Below are 26071 nucleotides of genomic sequence, written 5' to 3'. Positions count from 1 at the left end.
CAAGATGAACTTGTAGTGAAGAAAGTCATCTGAACTCCGAGATTTTCTCCAGTACTGCTCAGCAGTATGGGAACATCTGCCTAGGTACTGTGTCAGAGGAGTATGCCAGGGCTGAGGATAAGGGTGTGAATTCCGAGCTATGGTAGGAGGGGCGATATTGTCAAGGACTGATGAAAGGGTGGCAGATAGAGTGGTTAGGGCAGGAAAAGGAGGAGATGGATGAGAGGGGAGGTTTGAGAGAAATAGCGAGCTGTTGCTGATCTAATGACATAATGCTTCTATAAAGTTTGGTGTGAGGGGTAGAAGGAGGAAGAGTTGTAGGGAGGGATAAGATGTTGAAAGTGAGGAGATGATGGTCAGAAAGAGGAAAAGGGGAAGTTTGTAAAGTCTGAAATAGTGCATTAATAGCTAAAGATCAGATCAAGGGAGTGACCATCTTTGTGAGTGGGAGAGTCAGTCCATTGTGACAGACCGAAAGAGGAAGTGAGTTGCAGAAGTTGTTTTGCAGAGGAAGCAGTGGGATTGTCAAGAGGGATGTTGAAGTCGCCATGAATGAGGGCAGGGGTATCTGAGGAGAGGAAATAAGGTAGCCAGGCAGCAAAGTGATATAGAAATTGAGTTGAGGAGCCAGGGAGGCGGTATATTACTGCAACACTTATAGAGAGGGGAGAGAATAAGGTTTATATAATAAAGATAAAACAAAATATCATCAGACACATGTTTCTTGTTCCACAATGAAAACTTATTTATTTTGATAGTTCCTATCCACCTTGTAAGCATGTACACATTAAAAATATATTGTGCTCACTCACCATCAACTTCTATGTCTGGTCCATGATCCAATGGCCCATCTCTACCCCCAGATGCCATGATGGATGTAGGGAGTGGGAAAATAAAGCAAATTTGTATATTCCTGCAGGAAGATAACACAAATATTAATTTAATTGTTAATCATAACAATGGAATTTATCTTACTATTTGTCTGCACTACTTTTGGCTTTTGCTTTCCTTTTTTGACTTTGTAACTAAAGTAACCAGAGTGGATCAGTAGAGGTTGCTTACCTAGATTTCAAAATTTGGCACTAATTCAACAAACTAATTAAATGATCACTAAACACAGTATAATGACATAATAAATGCATAATAAATAGACAATGCGAAAGAATTTCACAAGTAGTAGATTTTTTTTTTCTGACAATTTTCAGTTAGTTTTATTTTCATTCCACTGCATATCATGTGACGGCCATCAGCCAATAACAAAATGCACAAATGTATATTCTGTGAATTTTGCACATGCTCTATAGGAAAATGTACAGATGTATATTCTGTGAATCTTGCACATGCTCTATAAGAGCTGGAGCATCCGAAAGTGTGCACATAAAAAGATTGTGCATATTTTATATAATGGATTTGAAATGGAAAGTTGTTTTAAAAATATGTGCTCTATTTGAATCATGAAAGTTTAATTTTGACTTTAGTGAACTGTAATGTCTTGCTCTGCACTCAAAATTGTGAAGTGCATAGATTGTTAGCTTAATAAAGGGATATGAAACCCCCCCAAAAAATTGTGATTCAGACAGAACATGCCGTTTTAAAAAAAAAAAATATATATATTCCAATTTACTTGTATTATCAAATTTGCTTCGTTCCCATGGTAATACTTTGTTGAAGAGATACCTAGGTATGCATCTGGACCTCTTGCAAATGGATAACATTCTTGCAAAACTGTTGCCATATAGTGCTCCAGAAACATACATCCCTGCTTTCGACAAAAGATACCAAGAGAACGAAGACAATTTGCTAATATAAGTAAAGTAGAAAGTTGTTTAAAACCACATGCTCTATCTGAATCATGAAAAAAAAAAATTGGGTTTCATATCCCTTTAAGGTTAGGCGGCATAGAAACGTAATAAACGGAGTGTGCTCAGCAGAGAGGACAGTTATTAGTGGTGTTTCTCAGGGTTCCACTCTGGGGCCTGTTTTGTTTAACATATTTATAAGTGATATCAGCAAAGGGCTGCACATTAAGGTATGCAGATTTACAGATACTATAAAAAATATATAGTCAGTGGATGTAACTTTGGGACAAATAAGGAATTATGTAAAAAATAATTGTAGGGTTAGAAAAAAGACTAGGATCTAAAGTTTAAAGAGATACTAAACTCAAATTTTTTATTTCATGATTTAGATAGAGCATGCAATTTTCTAATTTACTCAGAGCACAACACAAGGGTAAAGGACGCTCGAGCCAAAAGTTGTACTGCAGCGTTCTTCCGTGTCGACGCTATGCGGAGGGGCCATGGTCCCCCTCTTTCCTGTTGTTCTTATTGAATTCACTCCTTGTGTTGGATTTATGCTTTTAGATTTACTATTAAATAAACTTTTGGATTTTTATTCTACTCCGCTTTCTGTTGTGTACTTTGGTGTGCCGGCACTTTGTGTGACGTTTTTTAATTTACTCCTATTATAATTTTTTCTTCGTTCTCTTGTTATCTTTATTTGAAAAGCTACATTTAGCTCCCAATCAGCAAGTGCTACCCAGGTGCTGATCCAAAAATGGGCCGGCTCCTAAGCTTTACAGTCCTGATTTTCAAATAAAGATAGCAAGAGAACGATTATTAATAGGAGTAAATTAGAAAGTTTCTTAAAATTGCATGCTCTATCTAAATCATGAAAGAAAACATTTGGGTTTAGTAATCCTTTTAACATCGCTTAGTACTACATTATGCATTTAGGAAAGAAAAATGCAATAAATTCAGTTACATTTTACTGACTGTTACAAAAGAAGAGCATGACTCTGGAATTATTATTTCAGGTGACTTGAAAATTGGTAAACAATATAGCACTGCAGCAAGAAAGGTCAGTAGAACGTTTGGCATTTGCAGAAAAAATAGTAAGGTTTAAAAATGGCCTCCAGAACTGTTAAGAATACTCAAGTTTAGGTCAAATCTACAGAAGGATATCAATAAAGTGGAATCTGTTCAAAGGAGGTCCCCTGAAATGGCGCATGGTCTTAAAAAAATATATAAAAAGACTTGATGGCCTAATAATGTATAGTTTAGGGGACATAGTGATAGAAACTTTTTAAGGGACTTAAGAAAATATGTTTTATCAGGTTTTTTCTCCTTGATTTGTAAGACCTAAATATATAATAAAAGTCTAATAACAAGTAAAGTAGCGTGTGGTACAGACAAAGTTGAGAACATTGTATACCGTGTCATACTTTTTAGCAATAAACTTACATTTACCATGTGAAGATGTTATCACCTTTCTTTAACCCCTTCCCGCCGTTAGGACGGCATGGAACGTCCTAGCCGTTTGGCTGTACTGAAGCCATAGGTGCTTTTTGAATGGGATTGTGGGCTGGAGGGGGTGCCTAGCATCATAGGCAATCCCCCCTGTCATGATCCCATCATTGAAATCATGCAATTGCATGAACTATCGCGTGATTTCAGTGTTTAATTATTTGTTTACATCGAGACTTCCGATGTAGACAAATTAGTACTGTAAGGAATTGGTTAAAGTAAAAAAAAACTTTCAGGATTTAAATAGGGCATGTAATTTTAAACAACTTTCCAATTTACTTTTATTACCAATGCTGCTTTGTTCTCTTGGTATTCTTAGTTGAAAGCTAAATCTAGGAGGTTCATGTGCTAATTTCTTAGACCTTGAAGACTGCCTCTAATCTGAAAGCATTTTGACCACTAGAGGGCATTAGTTCATGTGTTTCATATAGATAACATTGAGCTCAGGCACGTGAAGCTCCTAGGAGTCAGCACTGATTGGCTAAAAATGCAAGTCTGTCAAAAGAACTGAAATAAAGGGGCAGTTTGCAGAGGCATAGATACAAGGTAATCACAGAGGTAAAAAGTATATTATTATAACTGTGTTGGTTATGCAAAATTGGGGAATGGATAATAAAGGGATTATCTACCTTTTTAAACAACAAAAATTCTGGTGTTTACTGTCCCTTTAAATATGAAGCATAAAGGGACACGAAAGTCCAAATTAAACTTTCTTGGTTTAAACAAAGCATGCAATTTTAAGTGACCTTGTTCCCTTGGTATCATTTGTTCAAAAGCATACCAAGGCAGACTCGGGAGCAGCATTGCATTACTGGGAGCTAGCTGATGATTACTGGATAAATAGTTATGCCTCTTGTCATTGGCTCACCAGGTGTGTTCAACTAGCTCCCGGTAGTGCATTGCTCCCAAAAAAATATTTCATGGTACACATCAGGTGAGCCGACGACAAGATGCATTTAATGTGTGCGTGTGGTTAACCCCTTTGTACAGGTTCTACACATAGTAAGTAGTGTTTTCTATTTGCATTTTTATGTCCCTTTTAAAGAAGCAGAGTCGCAGAATATCTGCGGATAACATAAGGATATCCTGAATATTAATGAGACTAAAAATGTCAGAGAAATTAGAGAAGAAAGGAATAGTAGGTGCTAAAGGAATACTAAATTCCTGTTTATCATTGAATGATACAGAACTCTTACTGATGTTTACAATGTATTCATTTTTGTAGTTTGTTATTTATAGATTGTGTTTTCCCTACAAACCTTGATGGTACAGACTTCCTCTTTAACAAGAGGCCTCACAGAAGCGCTGTTTTTCATACACACATAATTACACGCTCAGACCTGCAAGGGCCGACTTTACATTGTTGCTGTCACAGAGCTGACAAACCCGTTTTCTTGCTACATCATGTTTTTTTCCTGATTCATACAGAACATACAATTATAAAAAAACTTTCCAATGTACTGCTATAATCAAATTTGCTTTATTCTTTTGGTATCCTTTGTTAAAAGGAGCAACTATGCACTACTGGAACTCGAGGTAGCTGAACACATCGGATGAGCCAATGACAAGGGGCATATATGTGCAACCACCAATCAGCAGCAGGCTCCCAGTAGTGTGCTGTTGCTCTTGAGCCTACCTAGATATGCTTTTCAACAAAGAATACAAAGAGAACAAAGCAAATAGGATAATACAAATAAATTGTAAAGTTGTTTAAAATCACATGCTCTATCTGAATCATGAAAGTTTAATTTTGACTTTGCTGTTCCTTTAAGTATATCTTTTTTTTTATTATTTGTTATTATATTTTCTAACAGGCTGAGATTAGTTTAATGTATCTCCTAAAGTTTCCCAGGAATTTCAGAAGAACTTGCCCAAAATTCTGGAGAATTTTTAGCATTTTTGCGATCACTCCATTTAAAGGGGTACTGAACCCAAATTTTCATAATTCAGATAGAGCATGCAATTTTAAGCAACTTTCTAATTTACTCCTATTATCAATTTTTCTTCATTCTCTTGCAATCTTTATTTGAAAAGCAGAAATGTAAAGCTTTGGAGCAAGCCCATTTTTTAAACAAAAATAGTCCGGCTCCTAAGTTTTACATTTCTACTTTTCAAATAAAGATACCAAGAGAACGAATAAAAATTGATAATAGCTCTATATGAACCATTAAATAAAAAAAATTGTTTAATATCCCTTTAAACAGAAATAAAGCCGTTGTTGTTGTTTTTTATTTATTTAACTATCAAAACTATATTATTTTTTTAGTAGACAACCCAAGGTATTAATCTAGGCACATTTTGGTTTATATTTCATAGCCAAAAGCAATCTTATTTAAAAAATCTTTAACTTTTTCACAAACGTTGGGTTTCTCAATGAAATTATTTACATATCACTTGTGTAGTCATAACACAAACGGTTGTAAAAGCTTCTCTGGGATCCCCTTTGTTCAGAAACAGCAGACATGCATTGATTTGCCATTGCTTTTTGGTAATTAGAAAGCCGCTAATTACAGCTGTGCACAACACTTCTGAAATTCCTGACAGTGAAAGGGTTAATTAGTTAGCTGATAAAGGTAATAGTATTGTAATGTAGGTATCACCCTCCCACCTGACACTTACTATCTCCCTGGTCCCTCCCAAACAGCTCTCTAAATCTTACTCTGAATTTTAAATGAGCAGTAGATTTTTTATCTGACAATAATCAAAATGTACTTCAAAGTGCCAGTCTCCTGTATCATGTGACAGCCATCAGCCAATCACAGATTCATATGTATACACTGTAAACTCTTGCACTTCCTGAGCAGTAGCTGGGGCCTCAGAAAGAGTGCGTATAAAAAGGCTATGTGCAATTTGATAATGAATGTAAATTGGAAGGTTTTTTAAAACTGCATGCTCTATCTGAATCATAAAAGTTTTTTTGACTTTACTGTCCGTTTGTTTTAGCAAACTACTATCAGTAGCACAAAAATGATATGCTCTGTGTGTTTAAGGTCAGCAAAAGGTTTAAACACATAAGTAAAGTCCCATTCAGAAGCTGCAAGCATTACAGCTTGGTGTAAATGTTGTTCCTGAATGTCTCATTGATCTCCAATTAGCAGGACTTAAAAAGACATTAAACATATCTTGTTTTTGTTTAAAAATTGTGCTTGTCTCACGTTCCCTAGAGAGGCCCAAAAGTAAAGTTTGTAATATGCAAATCAAATAGTTGGAGACTATGAACCCAACTTTTTTCTTTCATGATTCAGATAGAGCATGCAATTTTAAGCAACTTTCTAATTTACTCCTATTATCACCTTTTCTTCATTCTCTTGATATCTTTATTTGAAAAGCAAGAATGTAAGTTTATATGCTGGCCCATTTTTGGTTAACAACCATGGTTGTTCTTGCTAATTAGTGGATAAATTCACCCACCAATAAACAAGTGCTGTCCGGGTCTGAACCAAAAATTGTCTGGCTCCTTAGCTTAGATGCCTTCTTATTTAAATAAAGATAGCAAGAGAATGAAGAAAAATTGATAATAAGAGTAAATTAGAAAGTTGCTTAACCCCTTAATGACCGACGACATGTGCCGTACGTCCTCAAAAAAAATAGTTAATGCCTGAGGATGTATGGCGTACGTTGTTGGTATTCGAAAGAGGTGGAAGCGATCCTGATCGCTTCCAGCCACTTTCCAGCTATATCGATATCGAGGCATCCTGCAATAACACTTTTTCCCCATCCGATGCAGAGAGAGCCACTCTGTGGCCCTCTCTGCACCGGCCATCGATGGCCGCAATCGTTGGTGGGTGGGAGCTGATGTGTGAGGTGGGTGGGCGACCATCGATGGTTTGTTGCAGCAAGAGGGGGGGTCGCCGGGGGCGCGCACGGGGAGGGAGCGGGTGGGAACCGCTATACTACGGAAAATTGTAGTCTCAAAGTGGGACAGAGGGGGGTTTGAAATAAAAAATAAAATGTATTTAAGTGATCTGGGAGGGGGTGGGGGTTGATCTTTGTGGGGGGAAGCTACACTACAGAAAAAAAAAGGAAAATAAAAATAAAAAATCTTTTTTGTAAACTGGGTACTGGCAGACAGCTGCCAGTACCCAAGATGGCTCCTAATAAGTTAGAGGGGGAGGGGATCCTACACACCAGCATACGTAAATATACTAAAAAAAAATAAATTTTTTTATAAAAAACATACCTTTTTATTTTAGTACTGGCAGACTTTCTGCCAGTACTTAAGATGGCGGGGACAATTGTGGGGTGGGGGAGGGAAGAGAGCTGTTTAGGAGGGATCAGGGGGTGTGATGTGTCAGGTGGGAGGCTGATCTTTACACTAAAGCTAAAATTAACCCTGCAAGCTCCCTACAAGCTACCTAACTAACCCCTTCACTAGCCATAATACACGTGTGATGCGCAGCGGCATTTAGCGGCCTTCTAATTACCAAAAAGCAACGCCAAACCCATATATGTCTGCTATTTCTGAACAAAGGAGATCCTAGAGAAGCATTTACAACCATTTGTGCCATAATTGCACAAGCTGTTTGTAAATAATTTCAGTGAGAAACCTAAAATTGTGAAAAATGTAAAGTTTGTTTTATTTGATCGCATTTGGCGGTGAAATGGTGGCATGAAATATACCAAAATGTGCCTAGATCAATACTTGGGGTTGTCTACTACACTACACTAAAGCTAAAATTAACCCTACAAGCGCCCTAATTAACCCTTTCACTGCTGGGCATAATACACGTGTAATGCGCAGTGGCATTTAGCGGCCTTCTAATTACCAAAAAGCAATGCCAAAGCCATATATGTCTATTATTTCTGAACAAAGGGGATCCCAGAGAAGCATTTACAACCATTTGTGCCATAATTGCACAAGTTGTTTGTAAATAATTTCAGTGAGAAACCTAAAGTTTGTGAAAAAAATTGTGAAAAAGTAAACAATTTTTTTTTGTTTGATCGCATTTGGCGGTGAAATGGTGGCATGAAATATGCCAAAATGGGCCTATATCAAAACTTTGGGATGTCTTCTAAAAAATATATATATACATGTCAAGGGATATTCAGGGATTCCTGAAAGATATCAGTGTCCCAATGTAACTAGCGCTAATTTTGAAAAAAAGTGGTTTGGAAATAGCAAAGTGCTACTTGTAATTATTGCCCTATAACTTGCAAAAAAAGCAAAGAACATGAAAACATTGGGTATTTCTAAACTCAGGAGAAAATTTAGAAACTATTCAGCATGGGTGTTTTTTGGTGGTTGTAGATGTGCAACAGATTTTGGGGGTCAAAGTTAGAAAAAGTGTGTTTTTTCCATTTTTTCCCTCATTTTATAATTTTTTAATAGTAAATTATAAGATACGATGAAAATAATATCTTTAGAAAGACCATTTAATGGCGAGAAAAACAGTATATAATATGTGTGGGTACAGTAAATGAATAAGAGGAAAATTACAGCTAAACACAAACACCGCAAACATGCAAAAATAGCCTTGGTCCCAAACGGACAGAAAATGGAAAAGTGCTGTGGTCATTAAGGGGTTAAAATTGCATGCTCTATCTGAACCATGAATGGAAAAAAATTGGGTTCAGTGTCCCTTTTAAAGATTTTGCTTTTTAGCCTTTAGATAGCTAGGAACAAAGTATAATTTTTACACAAAAGAAAGAGGTGTTTAAATGTTAGTTTAAACCATGAACCTGGTTCTATAAAGGTCTCTGGGCTGGTGAAATTCTTTAAAGGGACAGGAAACCCAAAAAATTCCTTCATAATTGAGATAGAGCACATAATTTTAGACCACTTTCAAATTTACTTTTATTATAAGATATGCTTAATTCTCTTATTATCCTTTGTTGAAGGAACAGCACTGCACTACTGGAAGCTAGCTGAACACATCTAGTTAGCCAAATAGCCAATCACAAGAGACAAATGTATGCAAGCACCAATCACCAGCTAGCTCCCACTATTGTAAGATATGTGCGTATTCATTTTCAACTTGGATACCAAGAGCACATTTGAAAATAGAAGTAATTTTAAAAGTGTCTTAAACTTGCATGCTCCATATGATTTTTGGAAGTTTCATTTTGACTTTCCTATCCCTTTAAGAATGCTCGCCAGTACTTCTATTTCCCTGGTGAAGTTCTATAAAGCCAAACAGGGGGTCTCACTAGGGGCATATGCTGCATTTTTGTTTGGGAAGGAGATGCATAAAATACAAAAGTGCACCTCTGTGGGAGGAAATAGCTCAGCGCTGTTAGGCAGATATTAAGGGGGCCTGTGAAGTGACTTGACCTACCCCCCTCTTTTTCCCTTCCCTTTCTCCTTCACCCTTTTTTTTTTTTTCTCGTTAAGACCGGGTAACTGCGTATATATCTGAAACTGAAATCATTGCAGGCTACTGTTATTTAAAGTCACTGTAAGTTACTATTTCAATCATTAGATTTTAATAATTTAATTTGAGTAACTGTTGTATTTGTCATTTGGGACTATTATTATGTATACATGTAAAATGTGACAGGAAAAACTTGAAAATTGGAAAATTGAGAACTATCTAATGGGCGCCACACTTTGCATACGTTGATGTTGGTCTTATTTAGTAGTACTGCTGTGGTTGGAAGGCTGAACCCCCAGCCAACGACTTGAAATGATGTAGATACCCAACAGCAATTTATATTGTTATATGCTGAATCTGTTCTTGTTTTGTTTTTGTAATCAGGTAAAAATTGTAAACCTGAATCAGCAACTAAGATGTATGTAAAACTTTATTTTCTATTCAAATAAAGCTCTTTAAAAATACAAAAGTGCACAATTAAATTTGTAATTTAAAATTCATACAAAATTAATAATGGAACCATTTACACAAAAATACTAAAAAACAGAATTTATGTTTACCTGATAAATTACTTTCTCCAACGGTGTGTCCGGTCCACGGCGTCATCCTTACTTGTGGGATATTCTCTTCCCCAACAGGAAATGGCAAAGAGCCCAGCAAAGCTGGTCACATGATCCCTCCTAGGCTCCGCCTATCCCAGTCATTCGACCGACGTTAAGGAGGAATATTTGCATAGGAGAAACCATATGGTACCGTGGTGACTGTAGTTAAAGAAAATAAATTATCAGACCTGATTAAAAAAAAACCAGGGCGGGCCGTGGACCGGACACACCGTTGGAGAAAGTAATTTATCAGGTAAACATAAATTCTGTTTTCTCCAAAATAGGTGTGTCCGGTCCACGGCGTCATCCTTACTTGTGGGAACCAATACCAAAGCTTTAGGACACGGATGAAGGGAGGGAGCAAATCAGGTCACCTAAATGGAAGGCACCACGGCTTGCAAAACCTTTCTCCCAAAAATAGCCCCAGAAGAAGCAAAAGTATCAAACTTGTAAAATTTGGTAAAAGTGTGCAGTGAAGACCAAGTCGCTGCCCTACATATCTGATCAACAGAAGCCTCGTTCTTGAAGGCCCATGTGGAAGCCACAGCCCTAGTGGAATGAGCTGTGATTCTTTCGGGAGGCTGCCGTCCGGCAGTCTCGTAAGCCAATCTGATGATGCTTTTAATCCAAAAAGAGAGAGAGGTAGAAGTTGCTTTTTGACCTCTCCTTTTACCAGAATAAACAACAAACAAGGAAGATGTTTGTCTAAAATCCTTTGTAGCATCTAAATAGAATTTTAGAGCGCGAACAACATCCAAATTGTGCAACAAACGTTCCTTCTTTGAAACTGGTTTCGGACACAGAGAAGGTACGATAATCTCCTGGTTAATGTTTTTGTTAGAAACAACTTTTGGAAGAAAACCAGGTTTAGTACGTAAAACCACCTTATCTGCATGAAACACCAGATAAGGAGGAGAACACTGCAGAGCAGATAATTCTGAAACTCTTCTAGCAGAAGAAATTGCAACTAAAAACAAAACTTTCCAAGATAATAACTTAATATCAACGGAATGCAAGGGTTCAAACGGAACCCCCTGAAGAACTGAAAGAACTAAATTGAGACTCCAAGGAGGAGTCAAAGGTTTGTAAACAGGCTTAATTCTAACCAGAGCCTGAACAAAGGCTTGAACATCTGGCACAGCAGCCAGTCTTTTGTGAAGTAACACCGACAAGGCAGAAATCTGTCCCTTCAGGGAACTTGCAGATAATCCTTTTTCCAATCCTTCTTGAAGGAAGGATAGAATCCTAGGAATCTTAACCTTGTCCCAAGAGAATCCTTTAGATTCACACCAACAGATATATTTTTTCCAAACTTTGTGGTAAATCTTTCTAGTTACAGGCTTTCTGGCCTGAACAAGAGTATCAATAACAGAATCTGAGAACCCTCGCTTCGATAAAATCAAGCGTTCAATCTCCAAGCAGTCAGCTGGAGTGAAACCAGATTCGGATGTTCGAACGGACCCTGAACAAGAAGGTCTCGTCTCAAAGGTAGCTTCCAAGGTGGAGCCGATGACATATTCACCAGATCTGCATACCAAGTCCTGCGTGGCCACGCAGGAGCTATCAAGATCACCGACGTCCTCTCCTGATTGATCCTGGCTACCAGCCTGGGGATGAGAGGAAACGGCGGGAACACATAAGCTAGTTTGAAGGTCCAAGGTGCTACTAGTGCATCCACTAGAGCCGCCTTGGGATCCCTGGATCTGGACCCGTAGCAAGGAACTTTGAAGTTCTGACGAGAGGCCATCAGATCCATGTCTGGAATGCCCCACAGCTGAGTGACTTGGGCAAAGATTTCCGGATGGAGTTCCCACTCCCCCGGATGCAATGTCTGACGACTCAGAAAATCCGCTTCCCAATTTTCCACTCCTGGGATGTGGATAGCAGACAGGTGGCAGGAGTGAGACTCCGCCCATAGAATGATTTTGGTCACTTCTTCCATCGCTAGGGAACTCCTTGTTCCCCCCTGATGGTTGATGTACGCAACAGTTGTCATGTTGTCTGATTGAAACCGTATGAACTTGGCCCTCGCTAGCTGAGGCCAAGCCTTGAGAGCATTGAATATCGCTCTCAGTTCCAGAATATTTATCGGTAGAAGAGATTCTTCCCGAGACCAAAGACCCTGAGCTTTCAGGGATCCCCAGACCGCGCCCCAGCCCATCAGACTGGCGTCGGTCGTGACAATGACCCACTCTGGTCTGCGGAATGTCATCCCTTGTGACAGGTTGTCCAGGGACAGCCACCAACGGAGTGAGTCTCTGGTCCTCTGATTTACTTGTATCTTCGGAGACAAGTCTGTATAGTCCCCATTCCACTGACTGAGCATGCACAGTTGTAATGGTCTTAGATGAATGCGCGCAAAAGGAACTATGTCCATTGCCGCTACCATCAACCCGATCACTTCCATGCACTGAGCTATGGAAGGAAGAGGAACGGAATGAAGTATCCGACAAGAGTCTAGAAGCTTTGTTTTTCTGGCCTCTGTCAGAAAAATCCTCTTTTCTAAGGAGTCTATTATTGTTCCCAAGAAGGGAACCCTTGTTGACGGGGATAGAGAACTCTTTTCCACGTTCACTTTCCACCCGTGAGATCTGAGAAAGGCCAGGACAATGTCCGTGTGAGCCTTTGCTTGAGGAAGGGACGACGCTTGAATCAGAATGTCGTCCAAGTAAGGTACTACAGCAATGCCCCTTGGTCTTAGCACAGCTAGAAGGGACCCTAGTACCTTTGTGAAAATCCTTGGAGCAGTGGCTAATCCGAAAGGAAGCGCCACGAACTGGTAATGTTTGTCCAGGAATGCGAACCTTAGGAACCGATGATGTTCCTTGTGGATAGGAATATGTAGATACGCATCCTTTAAATCCACCGTGGTCATGAATTGACCTTCCTGGATGGAAGGAAGAATAGTTCGAATGGTTTCCATCTTGAACGATGGAACCTTGAGAAACTTGTTTAAGATCTTGAGATCTAAGATTGGTCTGAACGTTCCCTCTTTTTTGGGAACTATGAACAGATTGGAGTAGAACCCCATCCCTTGTTCTCTTAATGGAACAGGATGAATCACTCCCATTTTTAACAGGTCTTCTACACAATGTAAGAATGCCTGTCTTTTTATGTGGTCTGAAGACAACTGAGACCTGTGGAACCTCCCCCTTGGGGGAGGTCCCTTGAATTCCAGAAGATAACCTTGGGAGACTATTTCTAGCGCCCAAGGATCCAGAACATCTCTTGCCCAGGCCTGAGCGAAGAGAGAGAGTCTGCCCCCCACCAGATCCGGTCCCGGATCGGGGGCCAACATTTCATGCTGTCTTGGTAGCAGTGGCAGGTTTCTTGGCCTGCTTTCCCTTGTTCCAGCCTTGCATTGGTCTCCAAGCTGGCTTGGCTTGAGAAGTATTACCCTCTTGCTTAGAGGACGTAGCACCTTGGGCTGGTCCGTTTCTACGAAAGGGACGAAAATTAGGTTTATTTTTTGCCTTGAAAGGCCGATCCTGAGGAAGGGCGTGGCCCTTACCCCCAGTGATATCCGAGATAATCTCTTTCAAGTCAGGGCCAAACAGCGTTTTCCCTTGAAAGGAATGTTAAGTAGCTTGTTCTTGGAAGACGCATCAGCCGACCAAGATTTCAACCAAAGCGCTCTGCGCGCCACGATAGCAAACCCAGAATTCTTAGCCGCTAACCTAGCCAATTGCAAAGTGGCGTCTAGGGTGAAAGAATTAGCCAATTTGAGAGCATTGATTCTGTCCATAATCTCCTCCAAAGGAGGAGAATCACTATCGACCGCTCTTATCAGATCATCGAACCAGAAAGATGCGGCTGTAGCGACAGGGACAATGCATGAAATTGGTTGTAGAAGGTAACCTTGCTGAACAAACATCTTTTTAAGCAAACCTTCTAATTTTTTATCCATAGGATCTTTGAAAGCACAACTATCCTCTATGGGTATAGTGGTGCGTTTGTTTAAAGTGGAAACCGCTCCCTCGACCTTGGGGACTGTCTGCCATAAGTCCTTTCTGGGGTCGACCATAGGAAACAATTTTTTAAATATGGGGGGAGGGACGAAAGGAATACCGGGCCTTTCCCATTCTTTATTAACAATGTCCGCCACCCGCTTGGGTATAGGAAAAGCTTCTGGGAGCCCCGGCACCTCTAGGAACTTGTCCATTTTACAAAGTTTCTCTGGGATGACCAACTTGTCACAATCATCCAGAGTGGATAATACCTCCTTAAGCAGAATGCGGAGATGTTCCAACTTAAATTTAAATGCAATCACATCAGGTTCAGCCTGTTGAGAAATGTTCCCTGAATCAGTAATTTCTCCCTCAGAAAAAACCTCCCTGGCCCCATCAGACTGGGTTAGGGGCCCTTCAGAAATATTATTATCAGCGTCGTCATGCTCTTCAGTATCTAAAACAGAGCAGCCGCGCTTACGCTGATAAGTGTTCATTTTGGCTAAAATGTTTTTGACAGAATTATCCATTACAGCCGTTAATTGTTGCATAGTAAGGAGTATTGGCGCGCTAGATGTACTAGGGGCCTCCTGAGTGGGCAAGACTCGTGTAGACGAAGGAGGGAATGATGCAGTACCATGCTTACTCCCCTCACTTGAGGAATCATCTTGGGCATCATTATCATTATCACATAAATCACATTTATTTAAATGAATAGGAATTCTGGCTTCCCCACATTCAGAACACAGTCTATCTGGTAGTTCAGACATGTTAAACAGGCATAAACTTGATAACAAAGTACAAAAAACGTTTTAAAATAAAACCGTTACTGTCACTTTAAATTTTAAACTGAACACACTTTATTACTGCAATTGCGAAAAAACATGAAGGAATTGTTCAAAATTCACCAAATTTTCACCACAGTGTCTTAAAGCCTTAAAAGTATTGCACACCAAATTTGGAAGCTTTAACCCTTAAAATAACGGAACCGGAGCCGTTTTGAACATTAACCCCTTTACAGTCCCTGGTATCTGCTTTGCTGAGACCCAACCAAGCCCAAAGGGGAATACGATACCAAATGACGCCTTCAGAAAGTCTTTTCTAAGTATCAGAGCTCCTCTCACATGCGACTGCATGCCATGCCTCTCAAAAACAAGTGCGCCACACCGGCGCGAAAATGAGGCTCTGCTTATGCTTTGGGAAAGCCCCTAAGAATAAGGTGTCTAAAACAGTGCCTGCCGATATTATTATATCAAAATACCCAGATAAAATGATTCCTCAAGGCTAAATATGTGTTAATAATGAATCGATTTAGCCCAGAAAAAGTCTACAGTTTTAATAAGCCCTTGTGAAGCCCTTATTTACGATCGAAATAAACATGGCTTACCGGATCCCATAGGGAAAATGACAGCTTCCAGCATTACATCGTCTTGTTAGAATGTGTCATACCTCAAGCAGCAAGAGACTGCACACTGTTCCCCCAACTGAAGTTAATTGCTCTCAACAGTCCTGTGTGGAACAGCCATGGATTTTAGTGACGGTTGCTAAAATCATTTTCCTCATACAAACAGAAATCTTCATCTCTTTTCTGTTTCTGAGTAAATAGTACATACCAGCACTATTTCAAAATAACAAACTCTTGATTGAATAATAAAAACTACAGTTAAACACTAAAAAACTCTAAGCCATCTCCGTGGAGATGTTGCCTGTACAACGGCAAAGAGAATGACTGGGGTAGGCGGAGCCTAGGAGGGATCATGTGACCAGCTTTGCTGGGCTCTTTGCCATTTCCTGTTGGGGAAGAGAATATCCCACAAGTAAGGATGACGCCGTGGACCGGACACACCTATGTTGGAGAAAGAAATTGTATTGTTATGGTCCATCGCGAATTGTTACAAAATTATTCACCAAAAATTGTATTTTATCAAAAATATAAAATCTGTATGTACATTCATTACACAGGAATAAATCATAATAACCCTTTCCGGTCCTATAATTTTTTTTATAAGTGTGCCAGCAGGTTTGTTTTTAATACCATTTGCCAGGCCCTGGCTCCCTAGCCCTCCTAGCTAGTCACGTGTACATGCAACTTGGGTTGTTCCACTTGCCTCCTGGCTTCCTGCAGCGGTTCCGGTGCATGCAGGCGTCTCGTACCAGTGATCAGTGCACAGCGCCACATTTAGCCTAGCTGTGGCGATCTTTGGTAATATATGGACGCCTGCAGCACCAGGACCGCTTCAGGAAGCCGGGCGGCAAGTGGAATGACCCAAGCTGCATGTACACCCCAGGCCAGCACCTGCCCCGCCGCAGCACTCTCCGTAGGAGCGCACGTGGACAGATCATCACCTCGCGGAGAGTCCGCCTCCTCATTGAAGGAACCAAACGGGCAGGAAAGGACCCGGATCTTGCCCCCTTCTCGACCCTACCTGGCGGGGGATTTTTACTGGAGCCGCTGATTTAGCGCCACCTGTCACTGGGAACTTCAACACTCTAGAGGGAACATGTCGGAATATATCCGACATTGGAGCGCAAGTGGTAAAAACCTTTGTCGGATATATTCTAAAATAGGACCGGAAAGGGTTAAATATGCACAGTGTAAACTGTAATTAAAGTACACTGAATGTGCAAAAATCACTTAGAAATTTGTACCTATAAGTACAAAATACAAAGGGTAATTGTTGTTTTAGTAAAATGGTCTGAACATGGGAGTTCAATGAGCGTATATAAAATTTTCTCTCAAATTCCAGCGTAATTCTGTAAACATTTCCACCCTACAAATCTCACTGCTTTTTCTTGCAAACTAAAAAGTGGCGAGCTTTAATCCAAATACTCAAACCACTAAATATTCTGAAAGAAAAACCTATGCATACGAAAATAACAGCAAATGTTAAGGTGCAGTGCACTGAAAACAGCATAATTTGATTTGTATTAGGCGTCATATTAAAGTTTAAACATACGTCGGGTTCTCCCTGTGTATTTCGTCTTCCATTGCAAACTTTTTATATAGCAGAGAGCTCTCATTATTCCTATGGGAGACATCTTACTACTCACGGGGACAGCCTAGTTTTTTTTAAATAGAATTCTATGAGGGCTGCTCCTGACAGTTTCGGCGTGGAAGACCATTTCTAAACAGGCCGTTTTTTTAGGATTGGCCCCTAAGTGTTTAAATCTGCTTAATCCCTTTGCGAGAATTAAACACACCCAGTGTATATTTAATACCCCATTAAAATGTATTTATCATGTTTTGAAAACCTATATTCCTGTACTAAATAAAACAAAATTTTCACTTATCAGGTTCATTCCTGTCAATCAATACATCTGCTGCCAATCAGCCAGTGAGCAGAGAGTGTATACAAATATGCATTTATTGCTTTTTTCAAAATAATGGAGCATTACCTTTATATCAAATCAAGTGCACTTAAAAATATGTTACTTTTTGTTATTATTTTTTTTTATGGATGTTTTTGTTCTGCACACTACTGGTGGCATGAATATATTAACCAACAGAGATGTGGGAGCTGTCCCTATTAGCCAGTGAGAAATGTATCCCTAGTTATCAGTTAGTTTCAATAACAAGTAAACACAGAAGATTTGCATAATCAACAAATACATGATAACAAAACAATGCAATAGCAGTAGATCACAAATGTATACACATACCATGTGACAGTCATCAGCCTATCACAAATGCATACAAGTATCATGTGACAGCCATCAGCCTATCACAAATGCATATACGTTTATTCTGTGAGTTCTTGTATGTGCTCAGTAGGAGCTGGTGACTCAAAACGTTTAAAGTGAATGTCAACTTTCATGATAAAGTACCCGGTTTTTAAAAAAACCTATTAAAGGGACAGTCTACACCAGCATTTTTGTTGTTTAAAAAGATAGATAATCCCTTTATTACCCATTCCCTAGTTTTGCATAACTAACACAGTTATATAAATACACGTTTTACCTCTGCAAACTGCCCCCTTATTTTAGTTCTTTTGACAGACATCCATGTTAGCCAATCAGAGCTGGCTCCCTGGAACTCCACGTGCGTGAGCACAGTGTTATCTATATGTGACACATGAACTAACACCCTCTAGTGGTGAAAAACTGTAAAAATGCCCAGAGAGAAGAGGCGGCCTTCAAGGGCTTAGAAATTTGCATATGAACCTCCTAGGTTTAGCTTTAAACTAAGAATACCAAGAGAACAAAGCAAAATTGGTGATCAAAGTAAATTGGAAAATTGTTTAAAATTACGTTCTCTATCTGAATCATGAAAGATTATTTCGGACTAGACTGTCCCATTAAAAACAGGGGCATGAAAGTTTACATTGCACCGGATTTTACAAATACTTACTCTCTTTTCCTGAAACGCCGGATCGCTGATTGCTCCCCCACCTGCTTCTTATTGCTGTACTAACACAGCAATGACGAAACCGGCTTCTTCCAATCATGGCGTGGCCTCACCAGATGAACGCTCATGTGGGGGAAGCCGTGATTGGAGAGAGCCGGTTTCCTCATTGCTGACGAAGTACAGAGGAGCTGCAGGCGTGGGATCGGCAATCCGGTGTTTCAGGAGAAGAAGGTATTTGTAAAATCCGGAGCAATGTAAACTTTCATGAATGAAAGTGCCCCTGTTTTTAATAGTTTTTTTTTTTTTAATCTGGGCACTTTATCATGAAAGTTGACATTCACTTTAAATATAAAATGACTGTGCACATTTTGTTAATGGAAGTAAATTGAAAAGTTGTTTAAAATGGCATGCTCTATCTGAATAATGAAACTTTAATTTTGACCTGTGTGTCCCTTTAAAGGACCAGTCAACACAGTAGATTTGCATAATCAACAAATGCAAGATAACAAGACAATACAATAGCATTTACTCTGAATTTCAAACAAGAAGTAGATTTTTTTCTAACAAATTTCAGTTATGTATATTTCCACTCCCCCTGTACCATGTGATAGCAATCAGCCAATCACAAATGCATATACATATAGTGTATGAATTCTTGCACATGCTCAGTAGGAGCTGGTGACTCAAAAAGAGTAAATATAAAAGAATGTGCACATTTTTTTTAATGGAAGTAAATTGGAAAGTTGTTTAAAATTACATGCTGTATCTGGATCATAAAAATGTAATTTGACCTGAGTGTCCCTTTAATGGGAAAAGATTACTATTTAAACCCTTGTGTGCAGAACACTGCCAACGTTTTCTCCAATATGCAGGACACATCTCCCAATTGTCCCCTGAATTCACTCATTTCCTCATCCTGTACTATGTGAATGACAAAGAACCAGGGCCCCTTGTTATTCACATGCCTAGCAGGAATGTGGAATGCCAGAGCCAGTGCACATTCTCATTGCTTTAAAAGGCCATAATAGTTGAAAAATTACATGATCTAATTTGTTATAGCCTTTAATTTTATCACCCCTACACTACGGTGTGTTTAACCCCACAAAGGGGTTAAACAAACAGCAGAAATGCCGCTCATGACCCGTGGAGCACTGCTGCTCCTGAGAGGAAACCGCCACTTATTCAATCAAACGTGATAGTTCCACATTTGATTTGTGAGTCTAGCGCTGCTGACTGGATAAACAGAAGGTTAAACACACAGCAGTGCAGGGACGACCGTCCTAAAATTGCATGTTGTAACGAATTAGAAGATGTTATTTTTCAACTATTATGGGCCTTAATTACCATTAAATACAGCAGAATTGCATAAGCCACAGATGTACACTAAAAGGACAATGCAATAACACTCGAATTATCAATAGATTATTTTTTTTTATTTCAAAGTTTGACTCTATTTCCATGCCGACTATATCATGTGAGAGCCATCAACCAATTACAGACTCCTATACATATACACTGTGAACTCTTGCACATGCTCAGTAGGAGCAGATGTCTCAGGAATTGTGCATATAAAAAGATTGCGCACAAATTGATAATAGAAGTATATAGGAAAGTTGTTTAAAATTACATGCTGTATCTTAATCATGACAGTTTTATTTTGACTTTATTGTTCATTTTACATGGCCTTACACCACCTACCTACCTACATCGCTATCTGCCACACAAAAACCCCCACAACAACAGCATTTGTACATACAACATCACTCATACAAAAGTCGGAGATCCACTAAGTCAAATGACACATCTCACACCCCTCTAGGTAGCAGATTATTGCTATAAAAACAGCAACAGTCAACTGCATGCTAAGTAACTTTTGGGGTGCCTTAAAGTAGACACTAACACTTCCAAGTAGTTAAATGCTCAGGTACTACTAGATAATATTGATATGATACAACCATATGCTTACAAGACATAACCAAGTAGATTAACACTAAAAAACAAAGAAACTCATGTAACCTTTTTTTTCTTTTATAAAAAAAAAGAGAAGATCCCCCCTCTTACAAATGATTATTCTAGAGTTATAGCAATGAAAAATAACTCACAGGCTGGTCTCTTATGGGGTATCAATTTACTGTATAATAGTGCCATCCAAACTATGGTCTGTAGCAGGGCCGGTGCTAAGATTTTTAGCTACACAGGCAAAGAAACATTTTGGCGACCCCCCCCCCCACAGATGGTATACCCCTGCCACTTAGGGCTAGATTTATCAAAGCTGAGGTGGACAGGGTGCGTATATGCGCCCCTGTATGCCTCAGCTCGCCTGTGGCAGGGCAAAATTACCCGCAGGTAATCACCATTGCACACAAGCGCAATTTTGCGCTTGCGTGCAATCACGCCCCCTGCCCGCACACAGCCAATCACGCGCGGGCAGGAGCTGTTAATCTCCTCAGTCGGACTCGACCGCAGAGATTGAATTTCGCCACCTTAGAGGTGGCGAAGAGGTTAGGGAAGCGGCGGTCTGGTGACCGCTGCTTGTTAAATTACGGCAAGTTCTTGTGAGAACGTTCAGCCATAGGGCTTTGATAAATCGAGCCCATAGGATAAGAAAGTAGAGACTGCTTCTTAAATTTGTGGTTGCCGTTCAGGCTTGCAAGAGTGAGTCTGCAAGTTTTCAGAAGCTCATATTTTTCAAGCCCTACAATAGATCACATTAAATGGACATTAAACACTTTAAGGTTGTAATATAAAATGTTTAATTATATGTACTAAAACAACTTCGCAATATACTTTATTTATTTTGCTCCCTTTCACTGTAATCTAATTCTGAAAATTATTGACTTTCCAAATTCCTATTAAAAGTGCAGACACAGCAGTATTCCACACAATCATTAGTTGCACTCTAATAAGTCATTTATAACTGCCGCTAATTGGCTTTATTAGAAAAAGAAATCTAAGTTACAATATGGTAGCAACAACTGCTTTATGGACTTAAAATTGTGCCCTTTTTTCCCAATATTTAAACTAATGTAATTTAAAAAAAAAAATACATGTATATATTCTTAGGCTCTGTCAATAATTTATTTAGGCCTAGATTTGGAGTTCGGCGGTAAAAGGGCTGTTAACGCTCCGCGGGCTTTTTTCTGGCCGCACCATAAATTTAACTCTGGTATCGAGAGTTAAAACAAATGCTGCGTTAGGCTCCAAAAAAGGAGCGTAGGGCATTTTTACCGCAAATGCAACTCTCGATACCAGAGTTGCTTACGGACGCGGCCGGCATCAAAAACGTGCTCGTGCACGATTCTCCCATAGGAAACAATGGGACTGTTTGAGCTGAAAAAAAACCTAACACCTGCAAAAAAGCAGCGTTCAGCTCCTAACGCAGCCCCATTGTTTCCTATGGGGAAACACTTCCTACGTCTGCACCTAACACTCTAACATGTACCCCGAGTCTAAACACCCCTAACCTTACACTTATTAACCCCTAATCTGCCGCCCCCGCTATCGCTGACCCCTGCATTACAGTTTTAACCCCTAATCTTCCGCTCCGTAAACCGCCGCAACCTACGTTATCCCTATGTACCCCTAATCTGCTGCCCTAACATCGCCGACCCCTATGTTATATTTATTAACCCCTAATCTGCCCCCCACAACGTCGCCGACACCTGCCTACACTTATTAACCCCTAATCTGCCGAGCGGACCTGAGCGCTACTATAATAAAGTTATTAACCCCTAATCCGTCTCACTAACCCTATCATAAATAGTATTAACCCCTAATCTGCCCTCCCTAACATCGCCGACACCTACCTTCAATTATTAACCCTTAATCTTCCGATCGGAGCTCACCGCTATTCTAATAAATGTATTAACCCCTAAAGCTAAGTCTAACCCTAACACTAACACCCCCCTAACTTAAATATAATTTACATATAACGAAATAAATTAACTCTTATTAAATAAATGATTCCTATTTAAAGCTAAATACTTACCTGTAAAATAAACCCTAATATAGCTACAATATAAATTATAATTATATTATAGCTATTTTAGGATTAATATTTATTTTACAGGCAACTTGGTATTTATTTTAACCAGGTACAATAGCTATTAAATAGTTAAGAACTATTTAATAGTTACCTAGTTAAAATAATTACAAAATTACCTGTAAAATAAATCCTAACCTAAGATATAATTAAACCTAACACTACCCTATCAATAAAATAATTAAATAAACTACCTACAATTACCTACAATTAACCTAACACTACACTATCAATAAATTAAATAAACACAATTGCTACAAATAAATACAATTAAATAAACTAGCTAAAGTACAAAAAATAAAAAAGAACTAAGTTACAGAAAATAAAAAAATATTTACAAACATAAGAAAAATATTACAACAATTTTAAACTAATTACACCTACTCTAAGCCCCCTAATAAAATAACAAAGCCCCCCAAAATAAAAAATTCCCTACCCTATTCTAAATTAAAAAAGTTACAAGCTCTTTTACCTTACCAGCCCTGAACAGGGCCCTTTGCGGGGCATGCCCCAAGAAGTTCAGCTCTTTTGCCTGTAAAAGAAAACATACAATACCCCCCCCCCCAACATTACAACCCACCACCCACATACCCCTAATCTAACCCAAACCCCCCTTAAATAAACCTAACACTAATCCCCTGAAGATCTTCCTACCTTGTCTTCACCATACCAGGTTCACCGATCCGTCCTGGCTCCAAGATCTTCATCCAACCCAAGCGGGGGTTGGCGATCCATAATCCGGTGCTGAAGAGGTCCAGAAGAGGCTCCAAAGTCTTCATCCTATCCGGCAAGAAGAGGACATCCGGACCGGCAAACATCTTCTCCAAGCCGCATCTTCTATCTTCTTCCATCCGGTGCGGAGCGGGTCCATCTTGAAGCAGGCGACGCGGATCCATCCTCTTCTTCCGATGTCTCCCGACGAATGACGGTTCCTTTAAGGGACGTCATCCAAGATGGCGTCCCTCGAATTCCGATTGGCTGATAGGATTCTATCAGCCAATCGGAATTAAGGTAGGAATTTTCTGATTGGCTGATGGAATCAGCCAATCAGAATCAAGTTCAATCCGATTGGCTGATCCAATCAGCCAATCAGATTGAGCTCGCATTCTATTGGCTGTTCCGATCAGCCAATAGAATGCGAGCTCAATCTGATTGGCTGATTGGATCGGCCAATCGGATTGAACTAGATTCTGATTGGCTGATTCCATCAGCCAATCAGAATATTCCTACCTTAATTCCGATTGGCTGATAGAATCCTATCAGCCAATCGGAATTCGAGGGACGCCATCTTGGATGACGTCCCTTAAAGGAACCGTCATTCGTCGGGAGACATCGGAAGAAGAGGATGGATCCGCGTCGCCTGCTTCAAGATGGACCCGCTCCGCACCGGATGGAAGAAGATAGAAGATGCGGCTTGGAGAAGATGTTTGCCGGTCCGGATGTCCTCTTCTTGCCGGATAGGATGAAGACTTTGGAGCCTCTTCTGGACCTCTTCAGCACCGGATTATGGATCGCCAACCCCCGCTTGGGTTGGATGAAGATCTTGGAGCCAGGACGGATCGGTGAACCTGGTATGGTGAAGACAAGGTAGGAAGATCTTCAGGGGATTAGTGTTAGGTTTATTTAAGGGGGGTTTGGGTTAGATTAGGGGTATGTGGGTGGTGGGTTGTAATGTTGGGGGGGGGGTATTGTATCTTTTTTTTTACAGGCAAAAGAGCTGAACTTCTTGGGGCATGCCCCGCAAAGGGCCCTGTTCAGGGCTGGTAAGGTAAAAGAGCTTGTAACTTTTTTAATTTAGAATAGGGTAGGGAATTTTTTATTTTGGGGGGCTTTGTTATTTTATTAGGGGGCTTAGAGTAGGTGTAATTAGTTTAAAATTGTTGTAATATTTTTCTTATGTTTGTAAATATTTTTTTATTTTCTGTAACTTAGTTCTTTTTTATTTTTTGTACTTTAGCTAGTTTATTTAATTGTATTTATTTGTAGCAATTGTGTTTATTTAATTTATTGATAGTGTAGTGTTAGGTTAATTGTAGGTAATTGTAGGTAGTTTATTTAATTATTTTATTGATAGGGTAGTGTTAGGTTTAATTATATCTTAGGTTAGGATTTATTTTACAGGTAAATTTGTTATTATTTTAACTAGGTAACTATTAAATAGTTCTTAACTATTTAATAGCTATTGTACCTAGTTAAAATAAATACCAAGTTGCCTGTAAAATAAATATTCATCCTAAAATAGCTATAATATAATTATAATTTATATTGTAGCTATATTAGGATTTATTTTACAGGTAAGTATTTAGCTTTAAATAGGATTAATTTATTTAATAAGAGTTAATTTATTTCGTTAGATTAAAATTATATTTAAGTTAGGGGGGTGTTAGTGTTAGGGTTAGACTTAGCTTTAGGGGTTAATACATTTATTAGAATAGCGGTGAGCTCCGATCGGAAGATTAGGGGTTAATAATTGAAGTTAGGTGTCTGCGATGTTAGGGAGGGCAGATTAGGGGTTAATACTATTTATGATAGGGTTAGTGAGGCGGATTAGGGGTTAATAACTTTATTATAGTAGCGGTGCGGTCCGCTCGGCAGATTAGGGGTTAATAAGTGTAGGCAGGTGTCGGCGACGTTGTGGGGGGCAGATTAGGGGTTAATAAATATAATATAGGGGTCGGCGGTGTTAGGGGCAGCAGATTAGGGGTACATAAGGATAACGTAGGTGGCGGCGCTTTGCGGTCGGAAGATTAGGGGTTAATTATTTTAAGTAGCTGGCGGCGATGTTGTGGGGGGCAGATTAGGGGTTAATAAATGTAATACAGGGGTCGGCGGGGTTAGGGGCAGCAGATTAGGGGTACATAAGTATAACGTAGGTGGCGGTCGGAAGATTAGGGGTTAAAATTTTTAATCGAGTGGCGGCGATGTGGGGGGAGCTCGGTTTAGGGGTACATAGGTAGTTTATGGGTGTTAGTGTACTTTAGGGTACAGTAGTTAAGAGCTTTATAAACCGGCGTTAGCCAGAAAGCTCTTAACTCCTGCTATTTTCAGGCGGCTGGAATCTTGTCGTTAGAGCTCTAACGCTCACTGCAGAAACGACTCTAAATACCAGCGTTAGAAAGATCCCATTGAAAAGATAGGCTACGCAAATGGCGTAGGGGGATCTGCGGTATGGAAAAGTCGCGGCTGTAAAGTGAGCGTTAGACCCTTTAATCACTGACTCCAAATACCAGCGGGCGGCCAAAACCAGCGTTAGGAGCCTCTAACGCTGGTTTTGACGGCTACCGCCGAACTCCAAATCTAGACCTTAGTGTTTAAAGTCCCTTTAAAGGGACATGATACCCAAATGTTAAAGCTGTAAAAAGCTGACTAGAAAATGTCACCTGAACATCTCTTTTTAAAAAAAGGAAGATATTTTACCTCAGTATTCACACCCCACTGTAAACAGACTTTAAGCAGCCAGTCAGGATGCTAGTCCCAGGACTTGCTAGGGAGTGTGCATCTGTCATGTGCAGGCACAGT

At 39.6% G+C, this 26071-nt stretch overlaps 1 protein-coding gene across 1 annotated transcript in view; it reads right to left on the bottom strand.

Moving 5' to 3' along the window:
• The window catches only part of BAK1 (BCL2 antagonist/killer 1), a 173010-nt gene that overhangs the window by 138684 nt on the left and 8255 nt on the right, over positions 1-26071 (bottom strand). Inside the window, exon 2 of the mRNA XM_053706862.1 lies at positions 813-913. Coding sequence (XP_053562837.1) covers positions 813-870 — 58 coding nt within the window. The 5' untranslated portion in view covers positions 871-913. The remainder of the gene's footprint in view (positions 1-812; positions 914-26071) is intronic.

This window comes from Bombina bombina, chromosome 3 (genome assembly GCF_027579735.1).
Source record: "Bombina bombina isolate aBomBom1 chromosome 3, aBomBom1.pri, whole genome shotgun sequence".
NCBI classification, from domain to species: Eukaryota; Metazoa; Chordata; class Amphibia; order Anura; family Bombinatoridae; genus Bombina; species Bombina bombina.
Note: the sequence above shows the minus strand (reverse complement) of the source record. Positions and strands in the feature narration are given on the sequence as shown.